Source organism: Cinclus cinclus, chromosome 7, assembly GCF_963662255.1.
Source record: "Cinclus cinclus chromosome 7, bCinCin1.1, whole genome shotgun sequence".
Taxonomy (NCBI): domain Eukaryota; kingdom Metazoa; phylum Chordata; class Aves; order Passeriformes; family Cinclidae; genus Cinclus; species Cinclus cinclus.
The window spans coordinates 9,950,283-9,967,464 of record NC_085052.1 but is presented as its reverse complement, the minus strand read 5'-3'; the positions used below and the strand labels follow the sequence as shown (position 1 = coordinate 9,967,464).

The 17,182-nt window shown below is 46.9% G+C and overlaps 1 protein-coding gene across 1 annotated transcript in view; it reads left to right on the top strand.

The window, feature by feature from the left end:
• The first annotated feature begins 4,556 nt into the window (after nucleotides 1-4,556).
• Nucleotides 4,557-17,182, top strand: part of XPNPEP1 (X-prolyl aminopeptidase 1) — a 31,035-nt gene continuing 18,409 nt past the window's right edge. The window contains exons 1-6 of the mRNA XM_062496043.1: nucleotides 4,557-4,590; nucleotides 6,190-6,285; nucleotides 8,937-9,067; nucleotides 14,601-14,664; nucleotides 16,374-16,478; nucleotides 16,755-16,847. Coding sequence (XP_062352027.1) covers nucleotides 8,951-9,067; nucleotides 14,601-14,664; nucleotides 16,374-16,478; nucleotides 16,755-16,847 — 379 coding nt within the window. The 5' untranslated portion in view covers nucleotides 4,557-4,590; nucleotides 6,190-6,285; nucleotides 8,937-8,950. The remainder of the gene's footprint in view (nucleotides 4,591-6,189; nucleotides 6,286-8,936; nucleotides 9,068-14,600; nucleotides 14,665-16,373; nucleotides 16,479-16,754; nucleotides 16,848-17,182) is intronic.

Genomic DNA, 17,182 nt, shown 5'->3' with positions numbered 1-17,182 from the left:
CCTGGAAACACAAACACAGAGGGTGGGTTATTGTCCAGGCAGTCCCAGCACTCACACATGGATGGGAGGGACAGTTCAGTCATGTGTGCAACCTTATAAAAATGTGTTTTGGACCCGTGTTGGCAGGAAGGAAGTGATCCCACACTTCAGCTCCAACCCCCTGCGTGTCTCCTGCTGTGTTTCCCAGCTTGGAAACAGCGCTGAAGCTGTGGCACTGTGGGGCCATGGCAATGGAAGAGCCCAATGGTGCTGGTGGCACTGGCCTCTGTGTCAGGGAAGTGGGGCTGAGAGCACCTTTTCATCTGTCCAGTGGCCAGATGTCCCAAACCACTGGCAGACACCACTGTCCTTGGTGAGAGCTGTGTAGATGCTCAACCCCCTGCTACAAATCCCCAGTTTTATTGCTCTCTCCCACAACAATCTGCATTACTTTGAGGGGAAAAAAATAAATGTCCTGGTCACAGACAGGCTGCTGGGTCACTTTCTGACACCACAATCTCACCAAGATACCAAACAGCATCTGCCATTAAAAGGCTGTGGGACGTTCAAGATGGCAGGGGTCATTTTTGGTCATTAGATTGCAAAGCACAAGTCCAAATTTCACAAGTGCCCAAAAGAAGAAGGTGAAGGAAATGTAAGTTACAACCACAATAAAGGTAAAATGGATATAGGAAGGTTGACAAGCTAAAGCAAGCTCTTTTATGGCTCATTTCCTGACCTTGGTCACTTGATACAGATCAAGATTACAACAGTTAATGGCTCTGTCATTTGGTGAGTTTGGTCTCTGGGAATTTTGATTGCTACTCCTCAGGTCTTTCTCCCTCACCCCTCTCTTTTGTTATCTGATGCAAAAACAGCATTATAATGACATAAAAGATAGCCCAGTTAGGTAAATTTAATCCAAAGCAAGGTAGATTGAAGTGCTTCCATAAAAGATCTTTGCATTAGAATTCTCACCATTTTATTTGAGGTCAAACAACCAGTTAGAAAGGACAGTTTCATCTCTTTAAACATTTCAGAACATGTATCATAGACAGCTCTGCCTGATAAATTAATTATTAAAGATTTTACATTATCTACATTGGCAAGTTCATCAGGACCACTTCAAAGCTTTCCAGAGACTCAAAATGCCCAGGAAACAAGCATCAAACATTTTGGCTTAACCGGAAAGCTCACTCTACTTTCTCTTATTTAACTTATTAGTCATATATTATTCAAATGAAATAAATAGCACTGCCTCCTCTGCTTATCCAGGCAAAGCCTTTAGCAGCAATCCACTGGCTCATTCAGCCTGGGCATGCACCAACCCCCCATGCCTGACACTGCTTACTGCTGGCTCAGGTGGTATTGGGATGCTTGCAGTGTTTAGACCCAGGACCCTGCAGACAGACAGGACAGCAGCTCACATGGCACAGCCTCACCTCCACCTGTGACATGGCTGCTCACTGCAGAGGACTTGTCATCAGCATAGGCAGGAGATGTCTTCAAAACATCTTTGTGATCTGAAAATATCTCTTTTCTTACAAGATCATTACTCCTCTGGAATGAGGTTCCTATGCAGAATACCCATCAGTTTGTCATTATTAATTCTATCAGGAAGGAAAGCAAATTAGTCTAAATTTTAGTGTTCAGTGAGTCAGAACCAGTTAGAAGTCACCTCTGGGTACAGAAACCTTAACAATGTGGATCTGCAATACCAGGCGTTCAGTAACAACCTAGAAGCTCTTCCAGACATCAATATTTTCCCTTCTGTTTTCTGCTTCCTTTAGCACATTTTTAGGAGATGGGAATGCTGACCTTTTTTACCTTTATTAAATAAAGAACTTGATGAGGAAGACAGAATGGGAGCATATTTTGGCCACCAGACAATGCAGTAAGGTGTTTTTGAGTGGTGGCTTAATTAATTTTAAATTACATAGAGACATCAATATCACATTGATAGTCTGTCCACAGTGGTGCTTGTTATTTCTGCCCTAAGCTGGGTCCAAAGTAGAGAAAGTTAATCAAATTCAGTCCTCCTGGTTTGTTCTTCTCTTATGCTGGGTTGTAGGGTGGGAGACCTGCTTTCATACTGTAGTTGTTTTCCTTGGACTGCCTGTACAAGGCAGAATGGCATCTCTAGACCTGGAGCATCTGGGGCAACTTCTGTGAAAATGCTGAGCTTTCCCCTTTCCTGTCCTCCCCCTGGTACACTGGGATCTGCCAGCACCTTGACTATTTCATACTGTGCACGCTCCCCAAGTCACACTCCCACATAGGAGAAGTATTTTCTTTCCTCCCTGTGTTTGATTGCCACTGCTCCCACGGTCCATCAGCTGGCCCAAAGTGATATAATAATGATTTGCTGGCAAAAAATAATCAAACAAAAGATTTCACTGGCACAGGCTGATTACCTTGTGTTTAGCCACTGTCCTAAATTCAAGCAAACTGAAAATGCTGCAGAACAGGAGAGGAAGAGGCGTCCCCACTTGGAGAGCTGGAAGGCCACACGACACATTTGAAATGTTTCAGACTGATCCTTCTCCCTTCCCTGGGCTGGTGCACAGCTCTGGCAGGTGCAGCTTTCCACAACCCTCAATTAAGAGCCACAGCCAAATTCAAAATCTAACCCCAAATTATTATTATTACTGTTATTGTGAGTCAGAGTAGGCTGAAAGAACTATTTCACAACCCTGATTGGATTCAGCTGCAGAGTTCACCATTGGCAAATGATCTCCGTGATCATCCTGCCAATGTTGCAGTCCTTTAGTATGAGTATCGCTGGATTCTGGCTGCTTTCCAAGAAATGAATCTTCTCAGCAAATATTCTGCAGGGCGAGCATAATGTGGTCTGTAACACAAATGCAAAACACGGCAGTAGTTTACTCCAGGGGGACACTGATGTGTGATGAACTAAATGGGCCTTTTTGGCCCAGACTGTCAGGATTGTAGGAATCCCTTGTGGGCAAGGCTGGAAGATAAGGTGAGAATAATCGGGAAACAGCAATTAGCTTTACCCAAAGAGGTTAATGAGGAAAGAAAATTTCCTGTAATAACAGTCCTGGTCACCAGCCTCTCCCTCTTCTCTCTCCTGTCCCTCCTCAGGGACAGTCTGCAATCCCAGCCCCATCCAATGACCCTTCCCAATGCTGGGATACTGGTAACAGGACAGACCTTTTATTCTCTTCTGTTGGATTACAAATTTCTGTGCTGTACCCTACATTATATTTCAGGCATCTGCAGTGTGGAGAACACCACAGTTGCTGGCCAGGCCTAACTGCAGGGGAGCTGGAATTGCTGAGTCTGGAGCATGGTCTGAGAGAAAAAGGAGCCAGACCTTTTCCAGATGTGCACAGCAAAAGGTCACAGGGCAAGCCGCAATGAGGGAAATCTGCCTGGGTATCAGAAATAAACCTTTTTGCTCCAAGGTGGTCAGCACTAGCAGGAGCCAGGTGGCTGTGCTTATCCTTTCTTGGAGATACTCAAAACCCAGCAGGACAGACCCTACACAACCTTCTCTAGCTTTGAAGCTAGCCCTGTTTTAGCAGAGGGTTGGACTGGAGACCTCCAAAAGCCCACTGCTGCAGGCAAAACCCTCTTGCCTGGACACAGTCACAAAGCAGAGGTTTTTCTCTCGTTGTAGTCTTTCTTGGTGGTGATCTTCTCATGTCTGCATTTCTGTACCAGCCTCCTGTTTCTGTCAGTAGGATTTACTTTCTGTTCACCTATGAAAAACTGCCAGGGCAGAGCAGGGCGATGGAAGGTATTTTCATTAGGGAGCATGCATGCCAAATCCCAGTTTTTCATAGAATCATAGAATAATTTGGGTTGGAAGGGACCTTAAAGAACATGTAGCGTCAACCACGGGCAACCAGGTCGCTCAAAGCCTCACGCAGCCTGGCCTTGAGTATTTTCAGCGTTGGAGCATCCACAACCTCTCTGGACAACCTGTTTCATTGCCTCACCACCCCGCAGCACAGAATTCCTTCATAATACGTAATTTCAACCTGTCCATCGGTGTGGTGCTGGGGGAGCAGGTGTGACCAGGTGTGACCAGGTGTGACCCCCTCCCCCCCGCCTCTCCGGTCCTGCCCCGGCTCCTTCTCCGCCCGCCTTGGCCGGCTCGCGGCTCGCAGACACGGGGCCGGGACCGGGGGGAAGCGCAGCCGGGCGCTCCCGCCCAGCGGCCTCAATCGCTCCTCCGCGCTGGATATTTCGAAGTTCAAGTGCGAAGTGGATCGCGGAGGCGAGCGCAGACCGAGGCGTGGGGCAGGGGCTTCGCTCCGCTCCGGTCCCTCCCTGCTGGCTTCAGCCCACTCCCGGTACCCCGGGCTCCACACCGCCTTCCGCTCACCGGGACACGGAGCCCCGCGCCCTGTCCGGACAGCGCGGGGCGGAACGGGACGGGACGGGACGGGACGGGAGGTCCCCGCAGGGCGCAGCGGGGCACCCACGCCGGGCAGCGGCGGTGCGCGGTCCCGGTGCGCGGTCCCGGTCTCGGCCCCGGTCCCGCCCGCGCGCCCCGTGACACCCATCGGCAGTGACGCCATGGGGGCGGCCCTGGCGGCCACGTGGGCGCTGACGTCGCGGCGGCGGGCGGGCTGGCGGCAGGTGAGGCGCGGCGAGCGGGGGCAGCCCCGGGTGGGTGACCCGAGCCGATGGCAGAGAGCGGGACCTGTGCTCGGGGCCCGGCCGAGGGGGCTCGGCCTGGTCCGGTCCGGGCCTGGCTTTTCCCTCCAGCCGCTCCCCGGCGGGTCTCCAGGCCCAGCCCGGGCGCCCGGGCCCTGCAGGGGATCCAAGCGTTGACAGCCGGGCCCGGCCGGGGTGTTCAGGCCCTAGACGGCTCCGTCAGTCCTGTGGAGGGCTGGGGGAGGCTTTCAGCTCAGGTGGGCAAGGAACGAGGAGATACGGTGGGAGCTGGGCCTGTTCCGTGTGGAGAAGACTGAGAGGGGATATCATCAATGCATATAAATGGCTTAAAGGTGGGTACCAGGCCCTTAGAGGTGGTGCCCAGCGACAGGATGAGGAACAATGGCCGTACACAAAAACGCAAGAAGTTCCACCTCAACACGAGGAAGAACTTACCCTGAGGGTAGCAGAACACTGAACAGGCTGCCCAGGGATGCCTTGGTGTCTCCTTCCCTGGAGACATCAAAACCCACCTGGATGTGTTCCTGTGTCACCTGCTTCAGGTGACCGTGCCTTTGCAGGGAGGTTGGACTGAACCAGAGGTCCTTTTCAGTCCTAACAGTTCTGCCATTCGTTTGGTGAGTTAAGAGGCGCTGCAGGTACTGTGGAGAGGGGACAAGCAATGGGGCTTGTGTCTCAGTGTATGGCTGTTTGGGCAGTGGATGCTTAGGCTGCCCTGTGTGCAGCCAGTCCTGGCTTTGAGGTGGTGCTGCTGGCTTCCAACTGTGTGAGCCAATGTGATTATTTTGAACAAGACTATTCGTAAAAGAGAAAGCGGAGAGGGAATTGTCACAAGGACGAGCATATCTGAAGAAAACGTGACATAAACACTCAGGGTGGTCTAACACAGGAGCCACAGGCAGACCCAGCTGCAGCCAGACCTCCTGGCCTCACCTCCCTTCCCCACCGTGGCACTGGCACACACCCTGACACAGTGGCCTGGTGGCCCTGGCCATTGCTGGTGCTGAGGCTTGCAGCAGCCCATCACTGTGTGTGCATGTGGGAGGCAGAAGGATGTGTCTGGTTCCTCTGGCAGCATTTTCGTGCTTGCTCTTTGCCCCATGTGTCTGCTGGAGATGCTGTCCAGGCAGGATCTGGTCTTGGCTCTTGGAGAACTGCCTCCTGCGGTCTCAGTGAGTTGTAGATAATGTACATCTAGACAGTGACAGATTTTGGGATCCAGCTCTGACTCTTTGTCATGCTACAGGGTTACTTTGCATTTTACTTCTGCTCTGCCTTAATTTCCCCATCTGTAATACGGGGAGTGGCCCCTGACAGAGTGACTGAGAAAACAAATTGGCATAAACCAGCACACACTTGCAAGATTTAATCATAAATCTTGGCAAGCAAGTGCCTGACCCTTGATGTTCCCTGTTCCCTCATGGTTCACCTTCAGTGCATCTCTAATCTTACCACAAGAACATAGTGTTAGTGCATTTTCAGCTCATTGCTGGGGGTTGAGAATGTTTTATGGGAGGGCAAAGTTTCTTACCACTTCAGTTTTGCCCTTTGCTTTCTCAGGCACAGTGGAGCTTATGAAGGCTGAGCAAAGAGCTGGATGGTATTTTGTGTGAGCAGAGACAAGTGGCATCCAGACGTGGGGAACTGCAGAGACAGGTAACAAGGGAGTACCTTTCAAAAAGTTAGGGCAGGAAATGGGACTGGTTCTTGCACTGCTGCAGCCACTGCCTTAATTTCAGCTGTGTTTCATTTTAATCACTGGACTGATTAAATAGTGATAGAAATAATGATAAAGAAGCTGTTTTAACTTTGTAGAGGCTTGTAATTATGGCCACGGGAGGAAAGTCACCTGTTAAGGCTTATAGGGGTAACAAGAGTAAATGGCTACCAACTATCTCTGAGAAAACAGCCTCTATTTCCCTGTAAACAGAAGATAATTTTTACTTTAAAGTTTATGGAGGATGTTTTGAAAGCCACTTCTTATAATGTAGGGGTTATCCAAAATCTAAGTCCCCATTAATATGGGTTTTGTTGCTAATCTACCTTAGTTGTGTTTTTTGTATCACAAGCAAATCTTTCAACAGTGAGAGTGCTTTTTAAATTATTTTTTTTTGTCCTTGAGAGAATCTCGTCTTGCTAAGAAAACCGTGGCTTGTCAACAAGGAGCTTTATTAAAAGGCAAAGCCTTGTCATGCCTTGCCTATTTATATGAGACTTCTAGACTCTTGGAGACAAAGCACAGGCCAAGAAAGGAAGCTGTGTCCTTATGAATTTGTAGAAAGAGATTCTTTTCTGCTGGCTAGTCGCTATGTTATTGCTCTCTCTCCTGTGTGTTTCATTCTATCTGAACATAAATCAGCAGCAATGTTACAGAATGTTACAGCTGCTCACTGTGGAGGACAAACAGAAACAAGAACAGTATTATAAAGTGTAGTGTAGCTTGCAAACACTGTCTAAAACAATGAAATTTTGTCCTGGTAATAAATCTGAGTTGTAAGCCCCAGCAAAGGGTTGAGATACCAATTTGAGGATATAGCATGTGGTGCCTTTTCAGCTTGATTTGCTTATTGTGGTCTGGGTTTTAAAAGACAGTGTACCTGTGGGCAGAGTCAGTCTCACACAAGTCTGGTGTGCTCTTTCTGTGATGAGGCATGTGAATGGTGGTCTTGGGTTTTCTCTACACCTGAACGCATCAGATCCTGGTTCAGTTTGTGATTTGGTTACAGCAGTGCTGTGTGACCTTGTAGAAAATCAAACCTTGTGAAAGGGAGGCAGCTTTTCTGCCTTCCTGTTTAGGTGGCAAACATCAGAGAGCAGGGACTGGGCCTTATTGTGTTCTGCCATAAGACTGTAATGTTATCTGGGACTCCTGGTAGCTACTGAGGTGTAAAAAGAATAAGTGCCTGGATAAGCAAAAAATATTTGAGACTTGCATGCTGTTTGCATCTCCCATCTATGACCTGTTCGTAGACATGGCTGTGAAATGAGCTGTGAAATTAACTGATCAGAATAAAATACTTCATGGCATGGCCTTCAAGCAGCATATAACCCACCTTGCCCTGGAAAGTGACAGCATTAAAGTTACAAGAGTTCTTAAAAATGTGAAAGAAGTAGAGAGAAAACCGGGAAGGGGATTATCCCACTTTGGGCACGCTTTGGAGATATGAGTGAAGAAAAAGGTGGAGAACCTCTGAAAAGGTCCAGGCTACTTGATTTTCATAGTTTTTCTGGCCAGTCATCCTCTGCAGCCAGCATGTGCCTACACTGCAGCCACCTCTCGTGCCAGCACAGCAGCAGGGCCTGACGCATCACTGTGCCGGGTGCTCACAGCGGGTGCTGGCTGCTGAGGTTTTGGGGGTGCATATTGAGAGGCTGGTGTTCACTGCAATGCCAAAGACACATCCATTGCAGAAACATAGCCAGGGAGGGTGACTGGCCTGTACCCTTGTTTTTCCCTCTGATCTGCTGTGTACCATCCAGGCTGTGCCCCACCCCTGCCTGACACCAGCTGAGATCTGCAGAACATTTGCCAAAGGTCTTTAGAGAACATTCCCATAACCATCCTTAGTTGTTCTCTGGCAGTCACTTGGGAGAGCTCAGTGGGCTGTTCCCCCTCCTGTTAAGTTGTGTTCTTGCTAGGTGAACTAGTATGCAGCCCTGAGGTCAGTGTGGCTGGTGAATGCATCCCTCTGAATGTCCTGGGGAGCAGATTTCTTTTGTCTGAGTTAATTCAGTCACCAGTTCACCATGAAACTCTAGGCTACAGTAGAACTTCTAAAAGTTACATTTATAATTGGTCCATTTCTGAGTTCCTGATGTGCATGTCTTCCTCTCCCAGCAGCCTGTGCTCCTGTGGTGTATAAGCCATGGCATCCCTAGCCCTAGAATGAAAAGACTGAAAGTTTCTCTTAGTGCACTCTGTAGGTGGGGCTGGTTCTGATCTGAGGTTATGCCAAGACCTTTCCTGGATTTCCTAGGGCATGTCTGAGATGCTTTGTTCCTGGCGCTGTCCACATGCAAGAAGGGGTTGACCAGTGCATTAAGTTTACGTGTACCACCACAGGGTATGCCATCCTGGTGGGAAAGATCCGTTGCAAGACAGGACAGCTTTGACTCTCTGGCCTTAACCTGATTTTCTCAAGGAACATGAATGAAGGGACAAGACCGGTGAAATTCTGGTCTGAGAGGGATGATGTTGGCACAGTTGTCCTCAAGGGGAGTTTTCAGTGGAGACAGCTTCCTCCAGCCTGTGCACGTAGGTGACCTGAGATGGCTGGAGAAACACTGAAGTTTTATGCTTTGTTTAGTTGCAGGTAGGAAGATGGGTCCGAAAATTACAACAGAGCTGCTGAAGCAACTGCGACAGGTGATGAAGAATCCCAGATATGTACAGGAGCCTGTCCAAGCCTACATAGTGCCCTCTGGAGATGCCCACCAGGTATGGATTGATGCATTATGGGAATGGTCATACTTTCCTTGCCTGAAAAATATAAAAGTCAGGTCTAACTAAAATCATCCTTTATTCACTCACTTTAATGGTTCTAGTGTAAAAGTCTGGGAAACCTGAGAAATGCTATTTTGGAAAATGTTTCTGGGGTCTGTTCAGGAGACTGAAGTTTTTATGTTCTTGTAACAAATCAGAGTGGATGTTCCACCAACAGCTTTTCATCAGATTGTTTTCAGGGATCTCACACAAAAAAGGAGCTTGCCAGGGCACTTGCTGTGCCCATCCTGGCTGTTGGGAAGAATGGGTTTGCAGGGGGAGGAACAGGCCTTATCTGGGCTTTACTTTCCCTAGTAGCACCTCCTGATCAATACATACTCTCAAGCAAGGTAGCAAAGGTTTAGTTGCAGAGTTTTCTCTTTGCTATATCCAGTTCTTGGTGTAATTTGTTGCCTTATGGTAGAGCCCTTAAGATTCCACGTGGAGGGGCCTTAGGAGATGTATGGAAGGAACAGGCCACAGTGATGCTTCCCTTTCCATGCTGCTCTGCATCATATTCTATGCACTAAAGATAGGAAGCAAGTCTGGGCCCAGGGTGGTAACCCATGGGAGTAACTGTTGTGTGCTGCTTCCATTGTTAAGAATTTTGTAGTCTGTGACATAAATTTTAAATAGCTGAATTGTCTTTTACCTCCCCTGCTTGCTCATGTGCAAGTTTCAGTCTCCTGTTCGCTCTGTTAGGAGACCCAAGAACTGCTGAAGGTTTTTCTCTCCTCATCCATTTTCAGGAAACAAAAGACTTGAAGCTTTACTGGCTCACACCCAAAGCTCCCTTTTACCCCAGGGTGCACAAGAGCAAAATGCAACTGAATCAGAACCTTTGCCCTTGACTTGGCACTGGGGTGAGCTGGGTCCTGACTTGCCTGTGCCCTGGGACCATATGTGCAGCATCGTGTTTCCTCATAGGGAGATCCAAACTTGGGCAGGTAGGGGGAAGGCGTTTTCTGCAGCTGCTATTGTCTGCTGCATTCCTGCCTCAAGCTGCCTCTGTCCATATATAACTCTGGTTTCATTTCACTAGACATTAAATGCTGTCATGTGAGTTGAAGAATGTGACCCTCAGGACTTCTGGGTTTTTTTTCTGTTGCTTTCTTTTCCTTGACAGAGTGCAGTTAAGCAGAGAACTCCATGTTGCTATTTCCTGCCAGGCGAGTTGGTCAGGTTTCTCTGCAGAGGGAATCTATCTGAATAGAAACGATTACTAAAAACTGCTGATTCTGGTGCCTCCTGAATAGCTGGTGCAGGATTTTTTTTCTGTAAGGTTGGGAATGGATGCAGTTTTTGCCAATGATAGAAACTTGTTGATTCCAGAACAGCCTTACTGATTCCAGGTAAATTGTGATGACCTGTGATTTGAAACTTCTCCATGTTCCAAGCAAGGGTTTGTTTCCTCTGTGCAAACAATGACTTTACAACCTTGCAGTCAGATTTTGCTCTTAGGCAGCTCCCTCCATGACTCAGAATACTATGGTTTAATGATACCCAAGTGTTTGGTGGCCTAAGCCATTTCCTCCCCACAGCCCATACAAGTTATGTATTGCTGTGCTTGCTTCTCTTAGCTATTCATGAGGCTGTCCTGGAATCTGCATCACAGAACTTGTCAACAAATAGGGCTTTCCCTCCTGTGGTGTTGCCACAGGGTTTAGGCTGGGGGAAACTTTATTCCCTTCTGGGTTGCAAAGGAACCCCTGGATTGGATTGATGCCCATACACCCCGATTTTGCAACTTGCTGACTAATTTGTCTTTGTAACACTGGGAATGTTGATGAGCTCCGATTTCTGTGATGCCTTTAATATTGGTTTTCCTGCAAGGCTAGGCAGCCTAGATGATCATACTGCCCGGAGTCTTGCTACCAGTTGTATCCTTTTCTTTCCATGTTTAGTTGTGTAAGGAACTGAAAGACTTGCCGAGCTTCTCAAACACAGCTGTCTCTGACTCAGACTTAACCAAGGCTGCCTTGGATTTGTGGCTCTTGCAGTCAGCCCTGGATGTTGGCTGGCTGCTTTTATTTTTGAAAACTTTGATGCTGGTGATAAGTCAGAGAAACAGACTCTTTCCTTGGGGCCTGGGTGGTCCAGAGGCTGATGAGAAAGGATGACAGTCCCAGCTAAAAGTGGAAAGGGGCCCAAAGAGTCCCACTTCTTTTCATGCATGCTGAGTGGCTGCAGGTGCCCAAGGATCATGAAGGGATGAAAATCCATGCTTTTAGGAATCAGGCACCTAAACCCTTTGTGGTTTGGTTAAAAATGTCAGAGATCTTGGGATGTTGCAGTGGTAAAGGTAGGATCCATTTTTATGTTGATTATGTGTTTACATTTAATCTGGAGTTTGCCCATATGGGACTATTCAGAGATTGGCAGAGCTGCTTCTTAATGGGAGGGAATGATGTTTGGATTAGAGCTTGGGTTTGGGGCCAGTCACAGCTTAACCGCAGCTGACTTCACCCTCCAGGCCTTGACTCAAAGCAAATGTGGTCAGATTTGGCTGGTCATCCACATGAAGGAAGCACCTGCCCAGCTTAGGGCCCTGTGTTTGGGTTGGCAGAGGTGCTGTCTTTGCTCAGGTCTGCCTCCTCTGACACACTTGTGCTGAGCTGAGGAATCAGCAGAGTTACAAAGCAAGAGATGGCTTGTGCACAGGTTGCTCTGACGCGTTCCAGATCTTACCAATGCAGTTCGGTTTTTGGCAGTGAATACCTCCCTCCCTCCAGGTACCCTGCAGTGTTTGTCCTTTAATGACACCAGTGTTGTGGCTCTAAGGGTAGCCAGATGCACTTTGCATTGCTGATCTTGGTTGACATTAGAGTAGAACAAGCATCAACATGTTTACAGCACAACCATGCAGGCTCTGGGGATAAGCAGCACTGATTTTCTGGGGGTTCTTCCGGGCTTAGATGAGGGGTTTTTGTGATGTAGCCCCTAGTTTTGTCCATGTGACTGACAGGTGTGGTGAGAAGCAGTTGTGAAAGCACTGAGCAGGGCCAGGTTGAAGGCCATCAGAGCTGCAAGACAAGCCCCAAGGAAATACCTTGTTCTCACTGTGCTGTGGTCTGTGCTTTGTGTGGCACACACAGGTGTTCCCCATGTCATTTTAGCTTGTGCAAAACATGGGCTCGTCTTTGCACAGTGGGGGTTGCTGCATGGAACAGGTGGATGTGCAAGAATACAGACTGACAGGTGAATGAACTGTCTTTCCCTCCAGATCCCTGATACTCCCTTTTAAAGCCCTTCTGCCTCATGGTAAACTCTCAAAACACTCCCTGGATTTGTCTGTGAAAGGAATAGTATGAGGTACGTCCATGCAGTCAAGGTCTTTGCTTATTTGGGTCAGCTTTTACCAGATCTAAAACTCATGCACTTTTCCTTTTGTATTTTTTAAAATTGTTTTCCTCCATTTCATTGTTCTGTGGTGTTAACCCCTGCTAAGAATATGAAGTTGCTTGTCTTCACAAGCAAACTAGCCCATAGTCTCTGCTGTGTTGGTCAAGAGAACTGGAAAAGAAATCACTGCTCTCATTTGTACTTAAGTACATTATTTGGGATGTACTTCAGTGATGTGATCCATGATGGGAAATTTCCAGTGTCTCCTGCTGGCATTGGACCCTGGGAGACAGTGTCCCACCTTTGAGCTGGGAAGTGTAGGAGAGGGGAGTCATAGCAGTCAAGAGGCTGAATAGTCTCTAGGGAGTGTTGAAATGAGGAATCCTCAGGTCTGGCATCACTCTGCCTTCATGTTCTGTCCTGCTGCTCTGAGGCAGGCAGTGAGGAAACAAACACTTGATTCTGTTCCCTCAACAACTTCATCCACTCTGTCTGCTGATGCCTTTGCCATCATTTTAAAGGGGCTTAGTGGTGATAATGTGTTGTGTGGGGCTGAGGGATCCACCCCATCAGCTGGAGCTGTGCTGAGGGCAATGATACTTTCCCAAGGTGGGTATCCTGACCTCCCTTCTCCCTGTAGCTGCTGAACATGTCACAGCCCTGTGAGGTTGGACAAGAAAAAGCACAGGAAACTAACTGGGTCAGAGAGGAGGCTATGCATGGTCTCCATACCCCCCTCCTTTCTGCCAACTTTCACTAGTGTTTGGATAAAATGGAGGATTTCTTTGGAATCTGGATGTAGCCGAATCTTTCCTGGCAATTGGGAGCAAAAGTCACTCAACAAGATCCTCTTTTGGGCCATGAGATTTGCTGTCCCAAGGTCCAGTTTCAAAATGTTAGTGGTGAATGTTTGGTTGGCTTCTCCCAGGAGGGGAGAGAGGTGGCTATTGTGGAAGGGCTTTGATCATGGTGTGATTTGGAGCAGAAATAAAGAGTTGGCCCCAGGTGCTGTAATTTGTGCTGCTTGCTCACTCACTCTTGTGCTTTAAACCTTCTGTCTTCTTCAGAACAGTGAAGAGTAACAGATTTGAAGGGAATATTTTTTAACAATCAGGTGATTCTATCACAGTAGGGACTAAAAGCACCTGAGAATTGGGTTGTGATTTCTTAGCTCAGTTCCTAAGGTGTTTCTTTTGCTCCAGCACAGCTGGGGGCAGAGAAACAGGCTTGGATTTCAAACCATTTGTAAGGTACAAATCCAGGGGTTTTGCAGCTAAAACGTCAGTGCTGTCAGCCTGGATTAAGCTGATTTGCTGATTTGCACTAGTTCATTAACAGGCTTACTCAGCAGTTCTGACCTACAAACTTGCCAGAATGGAATCCCATAAAAAAATCATGTGGGCCATGTGAAAGTTCAGTTGTTCTTTAATTTTGGCAGTTCCTGTTAATATCAGGTGTCTGTGCATTCTCAGGCTCTTCTACATCTCTGAAAAGATGTGTCCAGAAACACAAATTATGACAGATTTAGGATGAAGATGGACTAATAGCCTTTGATTCCCTCTCATCCATCAAACCATGGTCTGGTGGTTTTTGCTGTAGTCTCATTTTGAGTAGGCAAGGAAGAAGTGAAAAGATCAGTATCTATTTATGAAAGGTCCCAAGGGTTAAATTTTTTACAGTCTTGCCACCTTGATGATTTTCTTTCAATGTCACTATTGCAGGGAAAGAAAGTCTTAAAGGAATTGAGGAGACTTCAGTGGAGATAGTGAATTTTACAGAATTTATATGCTGATTACCCCAAGATCAAGGGGTGCTTCTGGTTTCCCTTCCCTTCACTTTGCAGCTTCAAAGGCATGATTTGTTTGTTGCCCAGAGGGGAGGCTGAGTATGAAATAAACGTCTGCAAACTCTGAAGCACTTCAGTGTTTACAGATGTTTGTGGGAGAAAAGTGCTGCAGCTTAAAAAACCCACCAGTTGAACATAAATACAGTATAATCACAGTGGAGTAGAGCCCAGGAATTTTTAACTCATTTTGTTCTCTCTGTGGTGTCCTTTAGGAGAAAAAGCTTATCAAAGTATTTGTCATCAGTTGATTGTTTTTTTCCCCTGCTGCTATTAATAACTGCTGCCTCTTTTGTTTTCTAGAGTGAGTACATTGCACCCTGTGATTGCAGAAGGGCGTTCATCTCTGGATTTGATGGCTCTGCAGGTACCTCTTCAGAACTTGGGTTCTTGCATAATTCTCCTCTAAAGAAATAGTTGCTTTCATGCCATAGAGGCAGAATGGAAAAGAAAATCTATGCAGCTTGTTTGGACTGTTTTATTCCAATTTCAGCATCTGCAGAATTATGTCTTGGCTACCCGCTGGAATTATGTAATATCAGCAAAATAACAAGTTTTCAGAAAATGTTTGACCCCTAAATGAACCTCTCATAAAATAAAATCCTGTTAACTCTTTAATGTGGTGCCTGTAACCTGCAGTCATTTCTTTTGATGTGCAGCCAGTATGAACAGATTGTTACGTTGCCCGTTTGGGCTGGGTGAATAGTGGATGGACTTTAGCTGGCCTTTCTGTTTAAACAGAGCCAGGGCCAGAAACTCTGCATTTGGAAACTGAGCACTGTGGAAAAGTTTGCTTATCTTGCCGAGACAGGATGTTTTCTTGGCTGTAGGATTGGTCTGTGTTTCAAGAGACCTAGTTTTTACCCTAGCTGTACCCTAAGCTGTGCAAATTACTCTGCTCTGTGGTTGTTGGAAAGTCACTTTAGTCTGCTGAAGGATGTTTCCCCTCTAATTATATATTAGTTTAATAAATACTGGTACCTATGTTTGGAGGGTCTATTCATCAGTTCCTATGAGCTCTGGGACTTCATTTGGAAGGTGATAAATCCAGGGGTGTGGGCTGCTGTTAATGGCTAACATGAATCCTGTATTAGTTTTGTCCCTTCTGCGTGACCTCTTCATAACTTTCCTCTCTAATTTGTGCCCTTGTTATGTACTTGGAGGGTCTGTTCTCAGCCTAATGTGCAGCAAATCAGTGAGGTTTCACACAGGGGCTCACCTTGTGTTTCTTGCATCATTCATCTTCATTCAGGTTGAAGCAACTTAAAATGGGGTTTGTGTTGGGGGAATTTGGTAGAAGACAATGAGTTAATAATTGGAAAATCTGCTCTGCTAATCTGAGTATCAGTTTTTTGTGACAGAGAGCATGGTCAAGATGCAGACTCCAAAGACTTAGATTCAGTTTCAGTTTGTGGCATGATTTGTTTTATTTTATATTGTCAAGGGCAATGCAGCTTGAGTGCCTTGCTGGGATGTCAGTGTCCCTCAGCTGTCTGCTTGCATCCCTCCATCTGGAGTCAGTGGAATGAGACAGACAATGAAACCAACAGAAGTTTGTGTTCATGTTTCCTGTTCAGCCATCTCTGCTAGAGCCGTAACATTTGAGAAAAGGGTGCAGCTGACAGCTGGGAGTGATACCCATGTCTGCAGGCCTGGTATCAGCTGTGTTTCGTGCGTGGCCAGAGCCAAGGCTTCCTCCCCAGAAGAGGATAGGATGGAGTTCAGGGGTGTACAGTATATGTTACTGTGACAACAGCCAAGTGTAGACCACAGTCTCTGTTACAGAAGGTTTGGAAAGCCCCACTTACCCTGTTCCACTGGTTGGCTGAGATTTGCTTGAGTTCATCTGAGCCTATTCATTAAGGTGCATCCTTGTGCATACTGTTTCCAATAGGATTTGGAAGGTCACAGTGCAGGGGAAACAGTGACCATCTCCACTGAAACAGCAATAACTTTTGAACAGTGATCAGAGGTGCTTTTTAGGAAACTAGAGTGAATTTCAAACACTCTCTCTGCTGTCTGTGTCTCTGCATGGTGGCTGCCTAGCCTTGATCAGTTTTCTGCTTCCCTGCCTAGGTACCGCCATAGTCACGGAGCAGCACGCGGCCATGTGGACTGATGGACGCTACTTCCTGCAAGCTGCACATCAAATGGATAGCAACTGGACACTCATGAAAATGGGTATGCAGGAGCCTGGGACACTGCCCCACTGATCAACAGAGAACAGTCACTTCACACCAGTACAGCTTGAGCTGTAGAGATATCCCATCACACAGGGACTTAGGGACATATTGGATACACAGCTTCTGCTTTAGTGTCCTTTGACAGCTCTTGCCTGTGGGTCTAGACATTCATTAGTAGACATATCTGATGCATTATCTTGGACTTTCTGCATAGTGTGGGAATGTATCAATGTGACTGCTTCTTTGAACTTTTTTTTTTTTGTAATCCTTGAAGGTTTGAAAGATACACCTACTCAGGAGGATTGGCTTGTGAGTGTCCTCCCGGAAGGCTCAAAGGTGGGAGTGGACCCTTTCATTATTCCAGCAGGTTGGTTTTACTTTATTTATAACTGAGTTGGGCAACTGGTTTTTGCTTTCTTGCTTTTCTGGGTGAGCTATTGTGTCATGGTGTGCAGCTAACCATATTTCAGGTGCAGCGGTGGTTAAAATGTTACACAGAAAAAGGTTGGATTTTGGTTTAGCCATGTATCACAAGAATTACACAGCAGTGCATTGACTACAAAGCACAAGGGATGAGAGCTGCTTTCTAGGCTTGCAGTGATTTTACTTGAAAAGCAGAATCCTGATCACCTCTTTTTATCTGTGCTTTGTCTTGTCATGGGCACTTGAGTACAAAGGTGCTGAATGCATTGGTCAGCATGT